This window comes from Mercenaria mercenaria, chromosome 2 (genome assembly GCF_021730395.1).
Source record: "Mercenaria mercenaria strain notata chromosome 2, MADL_Memer_1, whole genome shotgun sequence".
Classification (NCBI taxonomy): Eukaryota; Metazoa; Mollusca; class Bivalvia; order Venerida; family Veneridae; genus Mercenaria; species Mercenaria mercenaria.
Window position 1 is genome coordinate 5,276,612 of NC_069362.1, and position 26,219 is coordinate 5,302,830.

The following is a 26,219-nucleotide window of genomic DNA, read 5'->3' on the forward strand; positions in this document are numbered from 1 at the left end:
CTGCATGTAGCAGTGAACGCAATGCCCAACTTTATAGTGCTTCCTTAATGGATTATCACGCCGTAAACACGTGACATGGTACTACAGCCATACAAATTATACTGACACTAGGCTGAGTAGTCATTGTACTATCTTGTAAATGCTGAGCACCAAGTGAGGAACATATTGATGTATAAAAGCTGTCATTAAATCATAATAGCATTGTAATAGCATCGACTTATCCTTCCCTCGATAATGTCATGCCTATTATTATTATCATGATATAGAATTTAAGATAATTGAGCCTTAATTAGACCAAGACTAGTGCAGCTATATTGCTTGCTTTATGATATGAAAAACATCTAGATACATTAGTTTACAGAAGATAGTTTAAATGTTACCTTGATCACTTTTTCTTTACAGGTTAAGTTGGGATAGTCTGTCAAAAGATACAGGAGAAGAGTTTCGCTATTTTGTTGGGTTAAGTAGAGAAGAATCGTCAGTCAAAAGTTCTGATCCTCAAGGACATGTTAGTTGTTAAGTCTTAAGTTTTAGTCAGCTGAAGAAAAACCGATTTTCAATGTTCTTTAATTTGCACTAATATTATGGTTACTGTTAGAACCAGTTGTCTTAATGAATCAAACTGAGTCTGCTATATTTGTGCTTGTTAAGATTCTTTGCTTCAAAAAGATGTTCTTTAGCTTTTTAAAGCATTTCTTAGTTTAGTGAGGAATGTTTGATATAGATCTAAGGAGTTCATCTATCCTACCTTTAAATGTATGAAATACGGTCAATAAAGTGTTATTTGTGTGTTACATAGTCTTTTTGTCTAACAGATTTTCCACTGATCTAGAAAGGCACATTAAAATATAAAATGCTTAATAATTTAAGTCTGAACATGGAAACAAGAAGTCTGATAACACTAGAAAACAATTATGTTACCCTGTATACGAAGACAACACAGACACAAAAGCAACTGGTGATGATAAAAGTAAGGAACGTGAAAAAATAGAGAGTGAATCCTCATCAGAGTATGCGGTTGGGAGGTAAATTATAATTTAAATTGATATAATTCTGACAAATAAAGAGAAATATATTATTTTTTGTCTGGAAATTTTGAGTCAGATTCCATATATGTATGAATACTGGTAGCTATTTGCAGAATTTAGAAAATAGCTTAAGATTATTCCTGTCCAGTTGATATATATTTTAGTTTTCAAGATGCAGTCGATTTTTAACACTATTTTCATTTCTGATTTTCCATTTATTTTGTTTTTCCTTTGACAAATATTTTATAAGCCCTGTTATATTTTCATTCAGTTTTAGAAGATTTTATGACACTTAGTTTATTTTATAGGGAACTGGAAAGAAAGACATCGTCGATGGGAAACTTCAGCTATCTTGCATTAGGAGCACATCAGAGAACAAAAAGTACTGGTGCTAAACCAGCTTGCCACGGAACGTATGAAGCAGTATCTGAAGAATATACAACTTCCGGTAAAATTACATAGGATCTCTACTAAAGCTTTAGACTGAAAGAAGTTCTTTAGATCTTTCATAAAATGACTTTTGATCGATATATGTTAGATATCTAGTTAGATATCTAGTGATATCTAGTTAAGGAATGTTAAAATACATGTATAGAAAGTCTGTAAGGAAGTACTGACAATCAAAATGTTTTGTTTACACTTGGATAAGTTGATAATACTGATATGTATAAATCTGGCTAATATTTTCAGCGGAGACTTTCTTATCAATACATATCCCGGGTATTTATTAGTCCCCTACTGGTTGAAAACCAGTTTCGGGGATTATAGGAATGCGCTTTTCCGTCCGTCCGTCATTCCGTACGTCTTTCCGTCCTTGCGTCCGTCCGCAATTTCGTGTCCGGTCCATAACTCTGTCATCCATAAAGGGATTTTAATATTACTTGGCACAAATGTTCCACATGATGAGACGACATGTCATGCGCAAAAACCCGGACCCCCAGCTGAAAGATCAAGGTCACAATTTGAGGTCAAAGGTCAACAGAGCTTTTTTCCTGTCCGGTCCATAACTCTCATCCATGAAGGGATTTTAATATTACATGGCACAAATGTACCGCATAATAGACATTTACGGATTAAGTCTACGTGGACTGTGGACACCTAAGGCAATAGATTTTTCAAGGGGACTGTCTCAACATAGTTTAAATACAGTATGCGCGATATGAAAAAGAGTTTATAACGGCAATAGGGTGTGAGTTATTATATCATCACTATGCGGTAGGTGATATAAAATTTGGATGTGCCTGTTTTTAGCTCGACTTTTCGAAGAAAAAGTAGAGCTATTGCATTCGCTCCGGCGTCGGCGTCTCCGTTGGTTAAAATTTTTGATAAAGTCAAATATTTCTGTTACTGTCAAAGCTATTGAATTGAAACTTAAAATACTTATTAGTCCCCTACTGGTTGAAAACGAGTTTCGGGGACTATAGGAATGCACTTTTCCGTCATTCCGTCATTCCGTCTTTCCGTCATTCCGTCTTTCCGTCATTCCGTCATTCTGTCATTCCGTCATTCCGTCCGTCCGCAATTTCGTGTCCGGTCCATAACTCTGTCATCCATGAAGGGATTTTAATATTACTTGGCACAAATGTTCCCCATGATGAGACGACGTGTCATGCGCAAAACCCGGACCCCTAGCTCAAAGGTCAAGGTCACAGTTGGAGGTCAAAGGTCAACAGGGCTTTTTTCCTGTCCGGTCCACAACTCTCCCATCCTTGAAGGGATTTTAGTATTACTTGGCACAAATGTTCCCCATGATGAGATGATGTGTCATGCGCAAATCCCGGACCCCTAGCTCAAAGGTCAAGGTCACAATTGGAGGTCAAAGGTCAACAGGGCTTTTTTCCTGTCCGGTCCATAACTCTCCCATCCATGAAGAGATTTTAATATTACTTGGCACAAATGTTCCCCATGAGGAGACGACGTGTCATGCGCAAAACCTGGACCCCTAGCTTAAAGGTCAAGGTCACAATTGGAGGTCAAAGGTCAACAAGGCTTTTTTCCTGTCCGGTCCATAATTCTCCCATCTATGAAGGGATTTTAATATTACTTGGCACAAATGTACCTCATAATAAGACGATATGTCATGCACAACTTTCAGACCCCTAGCTCAAAGGTCAAGGTCACACTTAGCAGTCAAATGTTAACATAGCATGAACAGGGTCTGTTTCGTGTCCGGTCCATAACTCTGACATTCATTAAGGGATTTTAATATCACTTAGCACAAGTGTTCCCCATGATGAGACGACGTGTCATGCGCAAATCCCGGGCCCCTAGCTCAAAGGTCAAGGTCACAATTGGGGGTCAAAGGTCAACAGAGTTTTTTTCCTGTCCCGTCCATAACTCTGCCATCCATGAAGGGATTTTAATATTACTTGGCACAAATGTTTCCCATGATGAGACGACACCCAGTACCCTAGCTTAAAGGTCAAGGTCACACTTTGAGATCAAAGGTCAAGAGGATTTTTTTCCTGTCCGGTCTATAACTTTGTCATGCAAAGCAGGATTTAGATATCAGTTGGCACAAATATTCCCCTGGATGAGACATGTCATGCGCAAGAACCAGGTCCCTAGGTCTAAGGTCAAGGTCATATTTAGAGGTCAAATGTCAAATTCAAGAATGACTTTGTACGGAACATTTCTTCTTCATGCATGGAGGGATTTTGATGTAACTTGGACCAAATGTTCACCACCATGAGGCACCCTTGTTTTTAGAATTACGTCCCTTTGTTGTTACTATAAATAGATTTAATTGTAACTTTTTTATTACTGGCGGTAGAGAAAAATTGAGACCACTTTTCTGTGGTACAGCATGCATGTTACATCCAATTTTTAGGTGTATTTTGACCTATCTCTACCTGGTAAAGAGTTTCTTGTGGACTTATATTATTATTATTATTTTTTTTTTTTAAAGATTAATTTCCCTTTGTTGTTACTATAAATAACTTACATGATAACATTTTTATAATCAGCCAAAAAAATTCAATATGAAAACAACTGTGGGTTTTTATATATGCACATTTTAATCCAAGTGTGTTGTTATAACATATTGTATATGTAGTACAATATTGTTTATACATCATTGACAGATATCAATTCATTATGTTATACTGCAGTAGAGAAAATTAGGTGCCTTCCAGTAGGGGACTTTGTATTGCATGGCAATACTTCATTCACTTGTTTACTATCAAAGTCTACACAAGGAAGAACAATCCCCATAACTGTGATTGAATTTTTACAGAATTATGCCACTTTCTAATTTAGCATTTTGGTTATAGTTTTTGATAAAGTCAAATATCTCTGTTACTATCAAAGCTATTGACTTGAAACTTATAAAAGTTATTTACTATCGAAGTCTTCACCAGGAAAAATAATCCCCATAACTCTGATTGAATTTTGATAGAATTATGCCCTTTTTAACTTAGAATTTATGGTTAAAGTTTTTGATAAAGTCAAATATCTCTGTTACTATCAAAGCTATTGACTTGAAACTTAAAATAATTATTTACTATTGAAGTCCACACCAGGAAAAACAATCTGCGTTACTCTGATTTGAATTTTGATAGAATTATGCCTCTTTTTAACTTAGAATTTTTGGTTACATTTTTTGATAAAGTCAAATATCTCTGTTACTATCAAAGCTATTGACTTGAAACTTAAAACACTTATTTACTATAAACGTCTACACCAGGAGAAATAATCCCTATAACGCTGTTTGAATTTTGACAGAATTATGCCCCTTTTTAACTTAGAATTTTTGGTTAAAGTTCTTGATAAAGTCAAATATATCTGTTACTACCAAAGCTATTGACCTGAAACTTAAAATACTTATTTACTATCAAAGTCTACACCGGGAGAAACAATCCCTATAACTCTGATTTGAATTTTGACAGAATAATGCTTGCTTTTAAATTAGAATTTTTGGTTAAAGTTTTTGATAAAGTCAAATGTCTCTGTTACTATCAAAGCTATTGACTTTAAACTTAAAATTGTTATTTACTACCGAAGTCTACACCAGGAAAAACAATCCTCATAACTGTGATTTGAATTTTTTGAGTTATGTCCCTTTTTAACCTAGAATTTTTGGTAAAAGTTTTTGATAATTCTTTCTTTTGATTTAACGTCGCACCGACACATGATAGGTCATATGGCGACTTTCCAGCTTTAATGGTGGAGGAAGACCCCAGGTGCCCGTCCGTGCATTATTTCATCACGAGCGGGCACCTGGGTAGAACCACCGACCTTCCGTAAGCCAGCTGGATGGCTTCCTCACATGAAGAATTCAACGCCCCGAGTGAGGCTCGAACCCACATCGATGAGGGGCAAGTGATTTGAAGTCAGCATCCTTAACCACTCGGCCACGGAGGCCCCCAAAGGTTTTGATAAAGTCAAATATCAGAGAATGGGAGCAAAATTTTAAGAACTTTACTGTTGAAGTCCTCAGGAAAATGACAACAAAGGGAAGAAATTCCCCGAAAAACTCTTATGTCCACTAAAATTATTAACAGGTACAGATGTGTCAAAATACACTTTAACTTTGCAGGTACCATCTATGTTGTACCAAAGAAAAGTGGTCTCGGTTTTTACCTACGGGTAGTAATAAAAAAGTTACAAAATAACCTATTTCTAGTACAATAAAAGGGAAGTAATTCAATAAAAAATATTGTAAATGAACAAAAAAAAAAAAGAATCTGCCAAATAAAAACAAGAGCACCGCAATGCAAAGCAACATAAACACAAAACAAAGTCATGTGACCTTTAACCTGTAAGTGTGACCTTTACCTTGAAGCGAGCTATGTGCTCTGCACGTCGTCTCAATGTGGTGAACATTTGTGCCAAGTTTTTTTTAAATCCTTCAAGCAGTTTAAGAGTTACACATCGCACTCGAAACAAAGTTATATGACCTTTGACCCCTAAGACGGACACACAGACAGACAGACGGTCAGACGAACACAAAAAAATACGTTCCTTCGTGCGTATAATAACAACAAAGGAATGGAGACGCAAGATATTACGTTTTCTACAGTTTTCACAATGTTTTACCTGCTGACCTACATTTTGATCCCAGCTAACCCAGTTAAGATTTATTTTCATATCGGACGACGGCGACGATGGAATACGGATACATTGCGAACAGTTAAGCTCATCTTTTCAACTTTGTCGCAGATGCGCAACTTAAAATATTGAAGAACCTTTCGGGAAAGTGTTATGACGCTAGATCAAATACTTTTTGCGATATGCATAACAAAACACCTCTCTGGCGAACAGACAGACGGACAGACAAACCCAAATCTTATCCTGTGCGATAACATAATAAGCCAGACCTTACCATCATTATTGGAATGTTTTCCTACCACACATAAATTAAAATTATCATGTTGAGACGGTCCCCTTGAAAAATCGATCGTCTTAGGTGTTCACAGTTCACGTAGACTTAATTCGTAAATGTCTAATAAGACGATGTGTCATGCACAACTTTCAGACCCCTAGCTCAAAGGTCAAGGTCACACTTGGCAGTCAATGTTAACCTGGCATGAACAGGGTCTGTTTCATGTCCGGCCCATAGCTCTGCCATCCATGAAGGTATTTTAATTTTACTTGGCAAAAATGTTCCCCATGATGAGATGACGTGTCATGCGCAAAACCCCGACCCCTAGCTCAAAGGTCAAGGTCACAATTGGAGGTCAAAGGTCAATCGGGTTTTTTTCCTGTCCGGTCCAGAACTCTGACATCAATCAAGGGATTTTAATATTACTATGCATAAATGTTCCCCATGATGAAAAGACGTGTCATGCGTAACACCCAGAACCCTAGCTTAAAGGTCAAAGTCACACTTGGAGATCAAAGGTTATTGGGACATTTTTACTGTCCTGTGTATAACTTTGTCATGCAAAACAGGATTTGAATATTACTTGGCACAAATGTTCACCACTATGAGAGGGAGTGTCATGCACAAGAACCTGGTCCCAAGGTCGAAGATCAAGGTCACACACAGATGCCAAAGGTCAGATACAAGAATGACTTTGTCTGGAACACTTCTTCATGCATGGCGGGATTTTGATGTAACTTGGCATAAATGTTCACTATCATGAGACGGATTGTTGTGCGCAAGAAACTGGTCCCTAGGTCAAAGGTCAAGGTCACGCTTAGAGGTCAAATGCCAAATTCAAGAATGACTGTCCTGAGCATTTCTTCTTTATGTATGGAGGGATTTTGATGTAACTTGGCACAAATGTTCAACACCATGATGCACTCTTGTTTTTAGCTCACCTGAGCAATGCTCAGGTGAGTTTTTCTGATCGCTCAATGTCCGGCGTCTGTCTGTCGTCTGTCGTCTGTCAACATTTAGCTTGTGTATGCGATAGAGGCTGTATTTTTCAACTGATCTTCGTGTAAATTGGTCAGACTGATAACCTTGATGAAATCTAGGCCGAGTTCAAAAATGGGTCATCTTGGGTCAAAAACTAGGTCACTAGGTCAAATCAAAGAAAAACCTTGTGTATTCGATAGAGGCTGTATTTTTCAATTAATCTTCATGAATTTTGGCCAGAATGATTTTGAAAACGGGTCATCTTGGGTCAAAAACTAGGTCACTAGGTCAAATCAAAGAAAAACCTTGTGTATGCGATAGAGGCTGTATTTTTCAATTAATCTTCATGAATTTTGGCCAGAATGATTTTGAAAATGGGTCATCTTGGGTCAAAAACTAGGTCACTAGGTCAAATCAAAGAAAAACCTTGTGTATGCGATAGAGGCTGTATTTTTCAATTAATCTTCATGAATTTTGGCCAGAATGATTTTGAAAATGGGTCATCTTGGGTCAAAAACTAGGTCACTAGGTCAAATCAAAGAAAAACCTTGTGTGTTCGATAGAGGCTGTATTTTTCAATTAATCTTCATGAATTTAGTCAGAATGATTGCCTTGATAAAATCTAGCCCAAGTTAAAGTATGGGTCATCTGGGATCAAAAAGTAGGTCACTAGGTCAAATAGGTCAAATCAAAGAAAAACCTTGTGTATGCGATAGAGGCTGTATTTTTCAGTTGATCTTCATGACATTTGGTCAGAATGATAGCCTTGATGAAATCTAGGTTAAGTTCGATTATGGGTCATCTGGGTTCAAAAACTAGGTCACTAGGTCAAGTCAAAGAAAATACTTACTAATATTTTTTTCCATGAAATCACTAGGTCAAACATGTTTACTCTGTTTAAAGTGTTGTGTTATGGTGTGTTTCTCAGGTGAGCGACCTAGGGCCATCTTGGCCCTCTTGTTTAGAATTATGTCCCTTTGTTTTTTCTAAAATAGCTTTTATTGTATCTTACTTATTACAGGCCGTACGGAAAAATCGAGACCAGTTTTCTGTGGTGTAGTACAACATGCATGTTCCATCTAATTTTTAGGTTTATTTTGACCTATCTCTACATGTTAAAGAGGTTTGTGTGGACTTATATGTTGTGTTTTATTTTTGGTTTTTTTTACTATAAATAACGTTACCTTTTTGATAATCGGCCAAAAATGCTATATAAAAACAGCTGTAGAGTTTTATATATACAAATTTTAATCCAAGTCTTTTGTTTATAACATACTGTATATATAGTACAATATTGTTTATACATCATTGACAGATATCAGTTCATTATGCTATACTGCAGTAGAGAAAATTAGGTGCCTTCCAGTAGGGGACTTTGTATTGCATGGCAATGCTTCATTCTCTTGTTCAAACCAATGTGCTTGAAAGCATTATGTAGCAAATACATGCCATAATATCCTTTAAGACCTTTATGACATTGATTTAATGTATAATATAGTTTCCTTTTTTAAAGGGTAAGGAAAGCCTGACAATAAGTTAATTTATATAAAAGCCATCCTCAAGCCGTTCATAACGCTGAAAGAATTTTTAAAATCGGACCACTATTGAAAAAGATATGCCAGTTTGAAATTTAAGAAAATGGCTGATCACGGAGGCAGCCATTTTAGTGTTTATGACGCCATTTACACACTGATCAATTCTTTATTTAGCAAATAACCTTTTAAATAGATTAATTTTCATATAATTCTTGATTGTAAGGTGTATAACATGATAATTTCTTTCATTATAACTCGAAAAAGGAGAGAAATTATTTTACCAAAAATATGTAAATACAGTTTAAATGTGTGTCTAAAATATACTAAATTCGCAATTTTGTTTTTGTTGCCATGGAAACAAAATGGCCACCAATTTGACTAAATATTTAAATGCTCATAGCTTTTTCATTTTTACTCCGATTTTGAAAATTCTTTCACTTCTGTAAATGATTTAAGAAATCCCAGCTGACAAAATTAACTTAAAACAACGTTGCCTTTCCCTTTAAGTAAAATTGAATACTGTTATCATGGCAATTAAATGAAAATTAACTAAAAAAAACTTTGGTTATATTTACTATCACAAACCAGTCTGTTAGCGGCTGAAAAAGTCTTAAGGTACTTGGACTCGGTGTTGTTATATTTTCTTATCTCTAGGGTCACGGAGAAAATTCAATTTTACCAAAGCGGAGTTCTGCAGATGCTAAGGAGTGAGTGGTGTTGAAGAGTTTACGGTCAATCGAAGTCTGTTATTATTTTATTTTGTTGCATTATGTGCTTCCAGAGTATTTTTGGCAGATTTTATTAGGATTCTGTTAGAACTCTTGGTATAAAACATTTCAATCAGCATTTTGAAAGGACGAGATAATGATAAGATATGAGAAATGCCCCCTCCCCATATCCCCGCAAATAACTAGAATATGGAAATTGTTTCAAACAAAAGAGAAGGTCATTGTTATTAAAACTATGACTTTAAATTTTAATACCAAGTTATGTGTACGATTCAGACCTTAATAATACTCATGGTGCGCGATTTTTACCGTTTTCACTCACGATTTACACAATACGTGCCCGCCTCGCATTGGGAGCCGGACCTGTTGTCAAGCTTAAATGTTGCTAGGAAAATAAACTTTCTTAAATTTTTATTTTTTTAAAAAAAATCAACTTGACACCAGGTCCGGTTTATGTTGAATTGACAATTTTTTGCAATTTTAAGACGCACTATTTTTGAAGTAAGAGGATAACATTCTCATTTATAAGCAACCGAGCAGCAAATAGTTACGCGGGAGTTTAACCTATGAGGCAGGTTCACTAAAATGTTTCTGGAAGAAAGTTAATGCTTGGTGCCGAGTTAAATGTTAAAGTGAAACTGAAAGTCGACTTATGATCAGTTTCATGTTTTACTAGAGAACCACCTGCATTTCGGAATTATATTAAAGTTAATTTGGTTTAAGCAGCATTTTTAAAGAGAAAACATCAGTCGAATTAAATTTATTAATCAATCTGTTATTCACGCATTTGTAATGAAGACAAGAAAAATAACTCATGAGCAGCACAGGTAGCACTTGTTAATAATTCATTTGTGTCAGAATTATGTAGTTTACATAAGCTTCTGTGATACAGTCGGTACGCACGGCGGCTCTCACAAATTTTATGCCTCTATCAGTGGCATGCGAGGGAGACTCCCGGCAAATATCATAAACCCTTTTTCTTTTCAGTTACTGTTTTGATAATAAACCTTTATTATGTTTGATTTTCAAACATATTTAGCATTTTCAGTCGCGACTTCAAATATTTTGAACTATTCATCCGCGTTATTAATTATTCTTTTACTGTTTGTCCGTGAAAAGACGTGTGTTTTTGCACTCCGTTTATTCATGTACAGGCTTTCAAGTAGTCCTACTTTTTCCTACTTTCCTACTTTTTAGGTATGTTCCTACTTTTCTCCTACTTTTGTATCTAAAGAAAAAGAAATATGTTAACAAATGTTGTTAGTCTATTTGTATAGTTAATTATGTTACATAATATAATGTCTGATGGTGTACTGGTGAGGCTCTAGAGACCTTTCCCATGCTGCTGGTGACCTCTTATGCATGCAGAAATCTGCTGCAGCTCGATATGTGAGTTGAATGCTGATATTGATATTGAAGCATAAGAGGTTGCAGGCAGCTATGTACAATGGTGACCTCAAAGCATCGTGAAAATAGACATACCATATATATTATGATTTAAGTTCATTTGAAGTGTCTTGCTTTGTAATTGTGAGTAAATATAAGTTTGTTCTCAAAAGTTCCTACTATTTATCATTAGATTCCTACTTTTCTTCTACTTTTTATATCTTCTCCTACTTTGTCATCAGAGGTCACTTGAAAGCCTGAAAAGCAGTAAGTCAACAGTTCTAGGAGCGCAAATACAGAAATGGTTTAAGAACTGTCAACTCTTCTACTTTTAAGTTGTGTGCCGCTGATGTAGACTTTGTGTAAGCCCAAGACCACTTAGTCTTTAACGTAATATTAGATATGTGCTTAATAGTTCCGTACTGGTTGACAACCAATTCTGGAGACTACAGGATTGCGCTTTTCCGTCCGTCCGCCCGTCCCTCCTCAATTTCGTGCCCGTCCATAACTCATAAATCATTCATCAAGCATATTTAGGGATTTTGATATAACATTGCATAAATGTTTTTCATAATATAATGAGACGACTTGACATGCGCAAAATCCGGACACGACGTGTCTTAAAGTTTAAGGTCAGACTTTGAGATTAAAGGTCAACAGTATTTTTTTCCTGAATGGTTTGTAACTCAACAACTCATTAAAGGATATTAATAAAAATAAGCTAGATTTGTCATGCACAACTTTCAAATCCTTGGTTTAAACGTCCGTGTCCCACTTAGAGGTCAAAGGTTAGCATAGCATTTATATGGTCTAACACTTCAGAAGTTTTTCATTTTCGGCCCAGGAGGGATTGAAATATTACTGGGCACACATATTCCCAAAAATTAGACCACATATCATGCGTAACATCTTGACACCTATCTCAAAGGTCACATTCTGACGTTAAAGGACAGTAGGATTTTTACTTGTCCGATCTATAACTTTGGTATGCATCAAAGGATTTTACTATTACTTGGCACAAATGTTCCCAGTAATGAGACAACGTGTGCAAAACATTCAGATCCATAACTGAAAGGTCAGTGTCACACTCTGAGCTAAAAAATAACTAGATTTTTTCCTGCCCGGTCCATAACTCTGTCATTCTTCAAGGGATTTTTATATGACTGGGCACAAATGTTCCTCATAGTGGGAAGACTTGTTATGCGTAATACCAAGACCCCTAACACAGAGGTCAAGGTCACACTTTGAAGTACAAATGAATATTCCCTGAATGAGACAACATGACATACATAACACCCAGGTCCTAGCTCAAAGTTCAAGGTCACAGTTGGATGTCAAAAGTCAGTATCTTGTTTGGTCTGTAAAATAGTTTAGGTCTTTCTTTGAAATTCTGTCCAGCTTTTTCAGCCATTTATGGATATTTGTATAACTTTGTATATATATTCAACATATCAAGCCTACGTGTCATATGGTCCAAATTAAAAATGAAGTGTTTGGTATATTTACTTCGCAATTACTTGCGTTTAATATGATGAAGTATTTCATTATTTTTTTTTCTCTTAGTTTCCCATCACTTTTAAAATGAAAAGTTTTTTTAAAAAGAAAACTTCTTATTTTTAAATGTTTTAACTAATCAGTAACTGTAGATTTATATATATATATATATATATATATATATATATATATATATATATATATATATATATATATATATATATATATATATGCAAATTTTGATCCAAACATTGTGTGTTATATTTTATTGTAAATATATCATAATATTTTACCTACAATATTGACAGGTGGCCGAGTGGTTAAGGTCGCTGACTTCAAATCACTTGCCCCTCATCGATGTGAGTTCGAGCTTCACTCGGGGCGTTGAATTCTTCATGTGAGGAAGCCATTCAGCTGGCTTACGGAAGGTCGGTGGTTCTACCCAGATGCCCGCTCATGACGAAATAATGCACGGAGGGGCACCTGGGGTCTTCCTCCACCATTAAAGCTGGAAAGGCGCCATATGACCTATAATTGTGTCGGTGCGACGTTGAATCTAACAAATACAACATTGACAGATATCAGATCATTAGGTTATACTGCAATTGAGTAAATTATAGTCACCTTCCAGTAAGGGACTTTTTATTGCATGGCAATGATTCATTCGCATGTTTCATTAATTGTTGAATCAATGTTGTGTAATGTTTCTTTTTACAGATTGTATTTCTTATTTTACTTGACCGTGTCACAACAAAAATGAAATATACAACACTATGATGAATGTAATAGATAATTTCTGCATCGTCTAGGACAATGCGAAATGTACCATGAATGAAGAGAACATACAAAATTGAAAGTTTGCCGATAAATATGATTTTCATCAATTTTACAATATTTCGTTTCATCGAACGAAGTTCTACGAATAAGCGTGTTTTACTGTCATTGTCATTGACATGTCGGGGCCGAGTGGTTAAAATCACTTGCCCCTCATCGATGTGGGTTCGAGCCTCACTCGGGACGTTGCTAGCTGGCTTACAGAAGGTCGGTGGTTCTACCCAGGTGCCAGCTCGTGATGAAATAATGCACGGAGGGGCACCTTGAAAGTCGCCATATGACCTATAATCGTGTCGATGCGTTAAACCCAACAAAATAAATAAATAAATATTGACATGTCATTTCCGAAGAGCATCCGTCGTCACGGGCGTATTAGAAAATAAATCAGTTTCCCTTTTAATGCTGAGCGCCAAGCAAGGGATCTGCTGGTACCTTTTTACAAACCAGTTTTATGACGCGGCCGGAGATCGAACCCATTGCCCCCAGCACCCGTGGCTGACGCAAGCTTGGCTCTCTACTCTGTTAATGAATATGATTATTGAAAGGAACAGCCATCAGATTTCTTGATACGAATTTAAACAAAACGGACATAAGAGTTAGAGAATAAGCCAATATATATGTAAAACGTATTTCTTAAAATAGTTTTTTTTGTCGTCTGTACATGAAAGGGTTATTTACCTTTTTGTCTAGAATATAAAAAAAATCTGTTCATGAAGTTGAATCTCTCTGCATTGTGACATACACCTTAAAGGGTTAAGCAATACAAACTAAAATATATTGCAGAATAGTTTTCGATACCCCTACCCAGTAATAATCACTCAATTGTTTTTGTGTTGTTTTTTTTCATTAATAAGTCTAATCACTATGTCTTATTGATTTCTAAAATATATACGTAATTACCAATGGAATAGTGTCACTTCACATTCGTATTTTAGCGGGGTCGATTTTTAGTTCTTTTTTTATCCCGTCCATTTTTTTGTTGAGAATGGTACGTTATGTACTTTTAATTAACATTAACAGAACGTAATACTTTAGCATATGCTGAGCTAATCAGAAAACCTGTTATTTGAAAGCAAGCTAAAGTTGCTGAATGTTTTAAGTCATCTTCTGGTTGAAAACCAATTTTGTGGACTGTAGGATTGTGCTTTTTCGTCTGTCGGTTTCGAACTATAGCTATGCCATCCATCAATAGATTTTGATATTACTTGCTACAAATGTACCCCATAATAAGACCACATGCAGCAACCAGACCTAAAGCTCAAAGGTCAAGTTCACGCTTCCAGGTGGTAAAAGTTTAGCAGGATTTTTTTTCTAGTCTGGTCTCTAACTCATCCATCAACAGAAGAGATTTTGATATCACTTGCAACTTATGTTGCCCATAATGAAAGGATGTGTCATGAACTTCCAAACCCCTAGCTTAAAGGTCACAATTTGATTTGAGGTCAGAGGGTCCTATGGACAGAATTAAGAACTTGTTGGTGTTTCTCTTTCAGAATAACTTCACTTTAATATTGTGAAGTGTTTCATTATATTTTTTCACTATTTTCCCAACACCAATTCTAAAGTGGAATGTTAATAAAACTATTTTTATTAACCAGGTTTTCAACGAAAACCAGGTTTTCAACGAAAACCTGAGTTATTAGATTGGGGTATGTCGTTGGTCGGGCGGGCGGCGTCAAACTGGTGTTTCCGGTCAATAGCTTTTGTTTCGGTAGGTAAAGATATTTGAATAAAACTTGGTATGTATGTAGCTTATATCAAGACAAAGGCTGGGATTGATTTTGGGGTTTCTGGGGTCAAGGTCAAGGTCACTGTTACTTAAAATAGAAAAAGGGTTTCCGGTCAATAACTTAACTTAGGAATGAGCTATCATGATGAAACTTGGTGTATAGAAAGCTTGTATAAAGTTGTAGCTTGGGATTGATTTTGGGGTTTCTGGGATCAAGGTCAAGGTCATTGTTACTAAAAATAGGGTTAGGTTAGGGTTAGGGTTAGCATATCTTCTACATGCATGGAGGGATTTTGATGAAAGTTGGCACAATTGTTCACCATCATGAGACGGAGTGTCATGCGCAAGAACCAGGTCCCTAGGTCTAAGGTCAAGGTCACACTTAGAGGTCAAAGGATACAAGAATGAAAACTTTGTCAGGAGCATATCTTCTTTATGCATAGAGGGATTTTGATGTAACTTGGCACAATTATACACCATCATGAGACGAAGTGTCTTGCGCAGTTCCCTTCTTTAGAATTACTTCCCTTTGTTGTTACTATAAATAGCTTATATTGTAACTTTTTCCCTAGACGTAGGGAAAATCGAGACCACTTTTCTGTAGTACAACATGCATGTTACATCCAATTTTGAGGTGTATTTTGACCAATCTCTACCTGGAAAGGATTTCTGTGTGGACTTACAATTTTTTTTTTTTTTTTTTTTTTTTAAAGATTAACTTCCCTTAGTTGTTACTATAAATAACTTATATTGTAACTTTTTTATAATTGACCGTAGGGAAAAACCAATACCACTTTTCTGTGGTACAACATAGTTGTTACGTTCTAATTTTAGGTGTATTTTAAGGTATCTCTACCTGGTAAGGAGTTTTTTTGTGGACTTAGAAAAACAAAAGAATTACAATGATTACTAAACAACCACAAAATTAAAATTACGTCGCAAATACAGGTGCTAGAGTAAAGAAATTTGCTGTGACGGGCGTATATTGTGACATTCTGGCACTCTTGTTTATTCTTATGAAAAGTGTTGAAAACCTGGTTTCGTGGCATTGCCGCGTTTCTTGTAATAATACTTGTTGAAAGCAATTAACATCTTCTCATTTTCAGACAAATCACAACAAAAAAGACTCCTTAGCTCTTATAGTAGAAACTATTGAGTCTGTCTTGAAGCAGCTATTGACACGCAACTTTAATACTTTTCATGGTTTGTTTTACATATTTTAATACGTATTGTATGTTTCAGTTGTTATTCACTGTATTGGTATTTGCAGGAAAGCTTACTACAGCTGGAAGTTTATATTCTCTGTACAATGAACACAGTCCTAACCATCCTTTAGGACAGATAGAGAAGAGGAGAGGCAATATTAAATATGTCACATTGCCCAGAAGGAAACAGCCATCTGCTCCATTGTAGGTTATGCTGTTACTAATTATTAATCACAACAAAAGAATTTAGTCTAAATATATCAAATAAACTGCTGATGTTATCAGTTAAATTGCATATTATCCAAGTAGCCAATGTGTAAGTTAAATCTGTAAAAAGTAAAGAAAAGTCTAGAGTTTTTATATTGTGCTTTAAAAAGTTGATACAGTAATTTTCTTTTAAATTTCTTGCTTATATCGTTGATAACCTTCCAGTCGTCCTATTGTTGGATATGAGGTCTTAATATTAAATCAAGTAATTTAAATACTATTTACCTTTTCTATCTTTCTTGGGACAATAATTCTGTCAAAATAATTTGTGTTACATTTTAGATTTGAACCAGATCCAAGCTGGTTCGGCGGTAGAGGAAGTGTGAGGAACCTTGCTCAACAATTTCAGGAACAAATACAAGAGGTGGCTATTTTGATATGTTTTACTTTTATAGGTTTCTAAAATATTTCGAATTATTATTTAATTAACTCCATATTTTGAGCTTCAATTGGAGAATGCTCTAGTTTGTTGTAATTCGTAGCTTACCGTCCTAGGTCGGGAGTAATAAAGCTTGAATACAGTGACCACTTTAAAAGGCTCATAAGGGAATATGTTCCATAGAGTTTGTAGTTTCGTCAGTTCACTGTTACGGAGTTTCATCATTCACCGTTTTGATTAAAACTACAAAAGTTTATGCCTACAAACTCGAATAACTTCTCAGTTCGTCCATCTGCCTATTTCTCTGTCCTCAAAATATTGATCATGCAATAATTCTGAAGTATGCGACTGAGTTATTGTAATGAAAAGATCAAATAATGTTCCAAATTGTGACCGACATATATTGACTAAAATACAAATAAACGAATCAAGAAGCCGTTGATACACAAATATAAGTATACGAAACCTCTCGTTTCTGATATCACTGTAGAAATTTAGCTCTGTCCTTTCAAGCGAATCCGTGCCGTATAGGTCATTCCATCTGCCAAAAAAGACATAAGTTTCAATGACATGATCGGAGCCAGTTAGAGTAAATTTAGTTGGTGACAGTCGGTGGTGGAGACATTAGCCTTTGGAGGTTTCTTTTCGAGTATTTTTGCATGGTGAAAAAATACCAATTAGCAAATACGTTCTTGCTGTATTGAGTATTCAAAAATGTCAATCTTTATTTAGCATAATTATTACCAAGCTGTATTGGACGGAACAGTGAACAGAGAACTTTCATCAGAGAAAATTTGTGAAGCAGCAGGTTAGACATAAGACCGCGTTAATTATCATAAGCAAAAGTACAGTATGTCTGTTTAAAAAGTTCTGTTCTAGTTCCTGGATCGAGATTTAAGTTTGCATGTCTTGAGGTTGATCCTTAAAATTACTTCAGTGACAGTTTTTGCATGTGTAATGATTTTTATTTTATTGTTGTTATGTATGTTTATACGTTTTTTTGTTTGTTTTTATATACATATAAGTATTTCAAATGAAAAAGATAATACATATTTGCTTTGCCAGAACATGATATTTAACAATATGGAATACCAAGACCAAAACAAATCTGCAAAAATGTTTTCAGACTATGGTAATCATGCTAAGGTCAATGGAGTCACAACAAAACCAACCCACACGACACCGGGGAGTATGGAAAGTGTGTCAACAGATATAACAGCCACTGATAATGGTGAGTTACGTACCTTTTACAAATTTTGTTTTATACTGTTAATCGGCCGACAACAATTTGACTGATCCTGTAAATGCAGTAAATGTTTAGAGAAGTTTTTTGTGCTCCCCACCCCTCATTCCAAAAAAAAAAAATAGAGTTGCCATTGTCCGTCTGTCCGAATTGGCGTCGTTCAAATCTTAATAAGTATTTGACCCAGAGGAATCAACCTCGCAGGATTGTTATTCAGCACGAAATAAATGAAACCATGTAGGAGTATCATAAAGCATTTGAGTTTTTTTATTTCACTTTGCAAGACCAGAGTTATGACCCTTGACTTAGTAAAAAAAAAAAAAACAGAGATTTGGCCCCATTTATCTCAAAGCGTATTTGACACAGAGTTATGCACCTAGTGTTCTCTTTGGGGTTTGCTCAGCTAGACCAGAATTATGGTCCTACTCTTAAAGAAAAAAAACGCATAAAGTTGTTAAAAATTGCGATGCAAACATCATGAAAAATGTTTCACCTAACTTCAGGAAACCGTGTACAGTGACAGGTGTGGGGGCACCTGTGTCCCATGGACACACATCTAATTTCACTATTTGAATTAATTGCTAGTAATATGTTTCCAATGAAGCTTGCATAACAAAACTCATCTCATTTTGAACACACTATTTTCCCTCTGACTTGCTTTTCTACTTTTTTAATACCTAGAAGGACCTCCGTGACCGAGTGGTTAAGGTCGCTGACTTCATATCACTTGCTCCTCACCGATGTGGGTTCGAGCCTTACTCGGGGCGTTGAATTCTTGTGAGGAAAGCCATTCAGATGGCTTACGGAAGGTCAATGGCTCTACCGAGGTGCCCGCTCGTGATGGAATACGTAATGCACAGAGTGACACTTAGGGTCTTCCTCCACTGTCAAAGCTGGAAAGTCGCTATATGACCTATTATTGTGTTGGTGCGACGTTAGAGCCAACAAAAACAAAAAAAAAAATACAACACCTGTGTCTGTGTCAAGGTCTTTTTAACCTCAAGGATTTATACAGTTAGCACACTCTTCATGAATATTTTATAAATGTTTAAACTGGTTGAAACAATAGGCTAAACACAGTATTGTTTTGAGGAAAGAAAAGCTGTAATTGATGGACAGATGTAATTTTCACAGAAACTAGCAACATTCACCAGATAGCTTTTGATGTCGACGACGAGACTGATAGCGCAAAAAGTACAAAAAGCAGTAGTAGTTTTACAACGGGTGCAAGTACAGATTCGCAAGCGGTATCGAACTGGGTTGATCATGAACTGAGAAAAATTAAGAGGAAAATATCAGAAGAGATTATGTCGAAACATAGCTTAGCTTCAGGTAAACACACTCAATATCTAAAGTTAGGGGTGACAAGTAACTACTTCTGGATGTCAGATTTTGTAAAGAAGTCTCGGAGAGAGTTTATATTTCAACAGTGCAAGTCTGCGTTTACAGGTGCTGGTGTGTTCAGTCTATTTATTTGATGCTAGTAACATCTATTATTCGACACTAATATTAGCTGGCTTGTCTACATTACATGCCTGCTGTTGCCTTTACGTATGTTAGGGTTTCACCTGTCGGAGATAACCTTTATTTACACTGAGCAGGGCTTTTTCACCCTATCTCACGGGGCCGATATTCGGCCCCATTCCCAATGCCAAATATGCTCAATTTTACCCAATCTGGAGCAAAAAATTCCCAATCCAATGAAAAATTTCCCAACTGAAATCAGTTACTTTCTGTTTTTCAATAATAATTCTTTCACAATTAGTTTTGTTTGCCAAGTAAATCAAACAAAATGTTGGAAAAACCAACTCGTTTCTATTTTTAGTAACATGACCGTCTGCAACCTCGGCAAAAAATAATTACAAGATTTTGCTGTGGAAATGTATGATTTGTATGCAAAAACCTCTCAAAATGCATAAAAACACAAATTTTAATTGAATAAAGTACCCAAAACATGTTGACAGGTAGTTCTTATACCATTAAAATCAATTGTCACATATTTTCGCGACCCAGTTTTTACACTCGAAAATACAGCACTTTGCATTTCTACTTTTTGGATAATTTCAGTTATAACTTTGGTGAAATCAAACTGTAAACAAAAATTTTAGCATGACAAATAAAGAGTTAGTATTTTCAGGCAATACTGGAACACAATCCTGAAAAAAAAATTCTCAAAATTTCACAAGGGGATAGATCCACTACCAGTAAAATTTGAAACTGAAAATTTAAACTAATATATATTAATTAAAAACTCACTTAATTTGTCAGTATATTTTCCCAAATTTGACAATTTACCGCGTTAAAAATTCCCAATATGACCAGGGGCCTTTTTCCCAAAACCCCCTGAAAAAGCCCTGCACTGTCTTGTGACTTTGGAACATGGTGGGGGTAAGAGTGAGGTTAGGTGCACCATAAACCGGTTTAAACTCCCCAGTGGTGGTTTTGCCACTGACCGTTCCAAGGTGGTGCCCCACTGTGTTCCTGCATTTGTTTGTTCTGTCCTTGTGTGTGAGTGTGTGTGGTGTGCGAGTGTTGTTCGTGTGTGCCATTTGGGAGGCTGCGTTTTTTGAAAGTGGCTTTCCCTGTTGGATATTCTTCCTTGTTTTTAAGTTACTTAAATACTTATTAATATTGGAAATTTACATCGTTGTGTTTGGTAGTTAATCAACCTCTAGATCTTTACATTCACGGATTCAGATGTACCTGCGTTTAAACGTTATGAAAACATTGAATATCAATTTAATGGTATAATATAGACAAAACGCTTTACAAAATATGAATGCATACAATGTCATATGAAATGCTTTAGAGGCGACTTTCTCGGTAGTACTATATGAAATTTTTTATCCAAACTTACAAATTACGTGTAATATTAAGGTAATGCATACCATAGCCCCCCACCCGCCCCGATTCCCACCAGAGAAGTCACAGTTTATCAAATTGGTGCAATAATTAATCTGTTGTACATCACCGCTACCCAATTTTAGAAAGTCCGCTGTCCTGGTATACTTTTGGACACTTTAAAAGTACTCCTGTTAATATTTGTGCTATTGGTGCTTTTAGTTTAATGGTTGATTTTCCAGTACATTCACCAGACTTGTTTGACGAATGTGACAACCACGGGCAGGCGCAGTCTGGACCTTTGCTTCAAAAAGACTCTGGTGATGGAATCGGATGCTTTAGTAGTAGCGACTGTTCCGAAGTTACGCCAATAACCTCGGAAACAAGTGTTACCTTTTCTGAACAGGAATCGGGTGATCATGTAAGACAGTAATACTATTCTTACTATATCATTTATTATTTTTTTCCTGTGTACAGCAAACTGTGGATAGTATTTGTTATGTTTATATGTGTTTAAAAATGGTTTTTAAATGACGTGTAAATGTTTAGAAATTAATACAACTTTGACATTTACCGACAGTCACAAAATGCTAACAATTAATAGACTTTAATAGTATGACAGCTGCAAATAAATTGGATACTGACTTGGCATTTACACTTCTTTCAGGTAAAATGTGGCCAAGTGGAAGAATTTTATTATGACGATGAGCTTTATCAAACTTCTAGACCTGTTGCGCATACGACAAACAAAAGTTCTCCATGGAGTTCTTACCAACAAAAAGCAGTACACGCATCCCCGACACATCTTTCGTCCCGACACTGTACTCAGGAGGACAGAAAAGGACTAAATAAACTTCCAGCATCGCGAAGTGTAAAGTCAAACCTTCCTATGAGAAGTGTAATGAAAGAAACAGGATCACCAAGTAAAAAGGGTAAACCGGGTAAGAGTCTATTTAAAACTATATGAATTACGAGCAGAGCGTTCCTGTGTCGGTTAAATGGTTCATTTGTTTTCAGAATGTTAAGATATTGGTTAGTATTGGTTTATACTGTTTCAAAATCGTCGATATGACTTATACTGCACATTATTCGACGACCTGACATAACATGGAAAAAAAGAAATATGAAATATCAATAATTAAAATGAACTTATAGTGATACGAGTTATGCCAGGTCTTATATTTAGGGCTTAAGTAATAAGAATCTATTCTTTCAGATCATTTGCTATAGGTACTACTATACGGGAGCTATATAGGAGTCGGTTTTGTCCCGTCCCGTCCCGAAATCTATATCTGAGTTATTACTTAATGGATTTAATTCAAACTTAAAACAGATGTTCCACCTTATCACCCACATCATGTGACAAGAGGTGCATAACTTTGATACTAATTTTTCATGAATTATGCCCCCTTTTAATTAGAATTTAAGGTTAATTTTGATGCATTTTCGCTATATATCGGGTATTTTTAAATGGATTTGATTCAAACTTAAAGTAGATGTTGCACCCACATCATGTGACAAAAGATGCATAACTCTGTCACCAATTTTTCATGAATTATGCCCCCTTTTACTTAGAATTTAAGGTTAATTTCGATGCATTTTCAGTATATCATTCTGATTGGCTTAGAGTCAAAGAGAAGTTACCTTTTTATACGCCCGAAGGGACGTATTATGTTATACCCCCGGTGTCCGTCCGTCCGTCCGTCCGTTAGCAATTTCGTGTCCGGTCTGTAACTCTTGAACCCCTTGAAGGATTTCAAAGAAACTTGACACAAATGTTCACCACACGGAGACGACGTGCAGAGCGCTTGTTTAGGATGACTAGCTTCAAGGTCAAGGTCACACTTATGGGTCAAAGATCACATGAGTGTGTTTTGTGTCCGCTCTGTAACTCTTGAGCTGCTTGAAAGATTTCAAAGAAACTTGGCACAAATGTTCACCACACTGAGACGACGTGCAGAGCACTTTTTTCGGATGACTAGCTTCAAGGTCAAGGTCACACTTAGGAGTGAAAGGTCATAAATGACTTTGCTGTGTCCTCTCTGTAACTCTTGAACTGCTTGAAGGATTTCAAGGAAACTTGGCACAAATGTTCACCACACTGAGGCGACGTGCAGAGCGCATGTTTTGGATGACTTGCTTCAAGGTCAGGGTCACTCTTAGGAGTCAGAGGTCACATATGACTTTGCTTTGTGTATACTGCTCTGCATTGCAGTGCTCTTGTTTTTATTTGGCAGATCCCTTTTTTGTTCGCTTACAATAAAAATTTTTTTGTGTTACTTCCCTTTTTATGCCCCCGAAGGGAGGCATATAGTTTTTGAACCGTCTGTCAGTCTGTCGGTCTGTCAGTCTGTCCGCAATTTTCGTGTCCGGTCCATATCTTTGTCATCGATGGATGGATTTTCAAATAACTTGGCATGGATGTGTACCACAGTAAGACGACGTGTCGCGCGCAAGACCCATGTCCGTAGCTCAAAGGTCAAAGTCACACTTAGACGTTAAAGGTCATTTTTCATGATAGTGCATTCGTGTCCGGTCCATATCTTTGTCATCCATGGATGGATTTTCAAATAACTTGGCATGAATGTGTACCACAGTAAGACGACGTGTCGCGCGCAAGACCCAGGTCCGTACCTCAAAGGTCAAGGTCACACTTAGACGTTAAAGGTCATATTTCATGATAGTGCATTGATGGGCGTGTCCGGTCCATATCTTTGTCATTCATGCATGTATTTTAAAATTATTGGGCATGAATGTGTACCACAGTAAGACGACGTGTCGCGCGCAAGACCAAGGTCCGTAGGTCAAAGGTCCTTAACTCTAACATCGGCCATAACTATTCATTCAAAGTGCCATCGGGGGCATGTGTCATCCTATGGAGACAGCTCTTGTTTGTTACTACAAATAGCTTATTTTGAAACTTTTTTATTATCGGCCGTAGGGAAAAGCCGAGACCACTTTTCTGTGGTACAACATGAATGGTACATCCAATTTTTAGATGTATTTTGACAGAACTTAACCTGGTAAGAATTTTTTTTGCAATTTCTTCTTTTTGTTGTTCCTGTCCATTTGGGTTTCAACAGTCAAATTCTTAAAATTTTGCTTCCATCTTCTGATGAAACACTTTGGGCGTATATTGCCCCTCTTGGCGGCGCTCTTGTTTAACATTTGTACCGAGCTGCTTCCCCTTAAATTCCAAGAATTAGTCTAGTTTTAGAAATTCCAATTTTAGATTTTGGTTTTTTCCAAATTTAAGGCATTTTTACCTGGTGCTGAGGTAAATATCTCCTCTTGTCAATTTTCAACATTTTAAGGTATCAAAACCCAAAATATTTTTTGCCCTTTTTGACCCTAACTTTTTTAGATATATATTATATTGTGTCATTTGATCTTATATAGCCAAGGGATTTTTCATTGCGCATGCGCAACTTTTTTAAGGAGATTTTTAATATTTTAGGTATTTTTCTAACTTTTTTATTATTAGTCCTATGTCAAAAGTAAATACATTTTTCTGTGGTAACATGTGTCATTAAAACATTTTTTTGTATTTATTTTTAGTGTATCTCTAATATTAGAGATTTTTATATTTACCTCATTCCTCATCCTGTGCATATATACTAGTATTACTTATATGTGCCGCGGAAGCCCAGGATTAAGTACTTCAAAGACGAGTAAATTTTTATTTTAAGTATTAAGTTTTTTTTTACGTTTTAGATGATTCTAATTTTTTTTTTTTAATTTCTTATGGTCGACATACTTCTGTGACAAGACCGTATTGTTGGGGTATAAGTCACTCCTGTTAGTTTACCACTGCTGACATGTCATTAACTTTTGTTAAAAAGAGCAAAGATCCAAGTATAGAACCTTTGTGTATACCACAGGTTACTTCTGTACTAGAGAAAAAATGTACCAGAAACATCCACAATCTGCTGCCTAACAGAAAAATAAGAGCTGAACTACCTTAAATTATCATTACAAAGGCCAGCCGCTTTCAGCTTCATTAATAGGATTGAGTGGTCCATTGTATCAAATACCTTCTGCAGATCCAGCAGCAACATACCTACAATATTGCCTTTATCATTTCCATTCCTGATAAAATCTGTCAGGTGGATTAGACATGCACCAGTCGAAAAGCCACACCTAAAGCCAGATTGAAATTTATACAGCAAGTCTTTGTCCTTGAAATAAGTTTCAACTTTATCATAGGCAATTTTTTCAGGAGTTTTGGACACACTATTTAAAATAGAAACCGGTCTGTAGTTGCCAACTAATAGTGTATCATTCTTTTTAAAAGAGGGAACAACTCAAGCAGATCATCTGACACAACAATATGTGACAGATTTATAATATGAGTTAGGGGACCAACAATAACAGATGGCCCATCTTTGATAAAGCGAGAAGGTATACCATCTAAGCCAGTTGCCTTGTGCATACTATTTAAGAACTTTACTCTCGGATGCCAAAGAAAAGGAATAACTATCAGAAAAAAAACTTTTGTTTGCATAGAAATTGTTAACAAAATTACAGCCATACTTAGTACACATTTGGGAATCTTTTCAACAACTTTACATGCTATAGTAGTATAAAAACTGTTGAATATTTCAGCGATTAGTTTCTTTTCAAAACAAATGTTGTCATCAGTAATACAAATTTCTAAATATATGTTTGAATTTGAATCAGCATATCCTTTCTTAGAAAGCTAACAAAATTCTTCTTAGCATTGTGAACTAGATGCAGACTTTATTTCTTCAGATCTTAAAAGAGTTAAAAGTTTCCTCACATTTATCATGCTTATATTTATGAATTGCTTTAATATCGCTTTCGTTTATTGCTTGCAAAATGTCAGAATCCATCCTGCTGTGTTATTTGCAGTCGCAGTTGCAATACTGTCTATCACAAATAAAAAAAGACTGTTTAAGTATGATTCATGCATCATTCACATTGTCACTTAAAATTACAGGATTCCATTCAACTGATAAAAGACTAGCTTGAAAATTTTCTTTTGTGATAGTTTTTCACAGATCTCAGAATAACATCATTGTGAGAATTAGTTATAAGATTTTTTTAGTGTTCTTGTACAATAAACCATGCTGTGACCACTAAATTTATTTTGTTAGTTTAACGTCGCACCAACACAATTATAGGTCATACAGCGACTTTCAAGCTTTGATGGTGGAGGAAGACCCATGATGCCCCTCCGTGCATTATTTCGTCACAAGCGGGCACCTGGGTAGAACCAACGACCT

General features: G+C 36.0%; 1 protein-coding gene across 4 annotated transcripts in view; it reads left to right on the top strand.

Moving 5' to 3' along the window:
* LOC128550221 (uncharacterized) overlaps positions 1–26,219 on the top strand; it is a 109,644-nt gene that overhangs the window by 77,971 nt on the left and 5,454 nt on the right. For 3 of the 4 annotated variants that reach the window (XM_053528778.1, XM_053528785.1, XM_053528791.1), the window contains 10 exons: positions 403–508; positions 871–1,025; positions 1,337–1,476; positions 16,309–16,447; positions 16,793–16,874; positions 17,622–17,697; positions 18,016–18,120; positions 19,267–19,464; positions 21,216–21,394; positions 21,641–21,914. In XM_053528778.1, coding sequence (XP_053384753.1) covers positions 403–508; positions 871–1,025; positions 1,337–1,476; positions 16,309–16,447; positions 16,793–16,874; positions 17,622–17,697; positions 18,016–18,120; positions 19,267–19,464; positions 21,216–21,394; positions 21,641–21,914 — 1,454 coding nt within the window. The remainder of the gene's footprint in view (positions 1–402; positions 509–870; positions 1,026–1,336; positions 1,477–16,308; positions 16,448–16,792; positions 16,875–17,621; positions 17,698–18,015; positions 18,121–19,266; positions 19,465–21,215; positions 21,395–21,640; positions 21,915–26,219) is intronic. The other variant, XM_053528787.1, reaches the window with a different exon arrangement.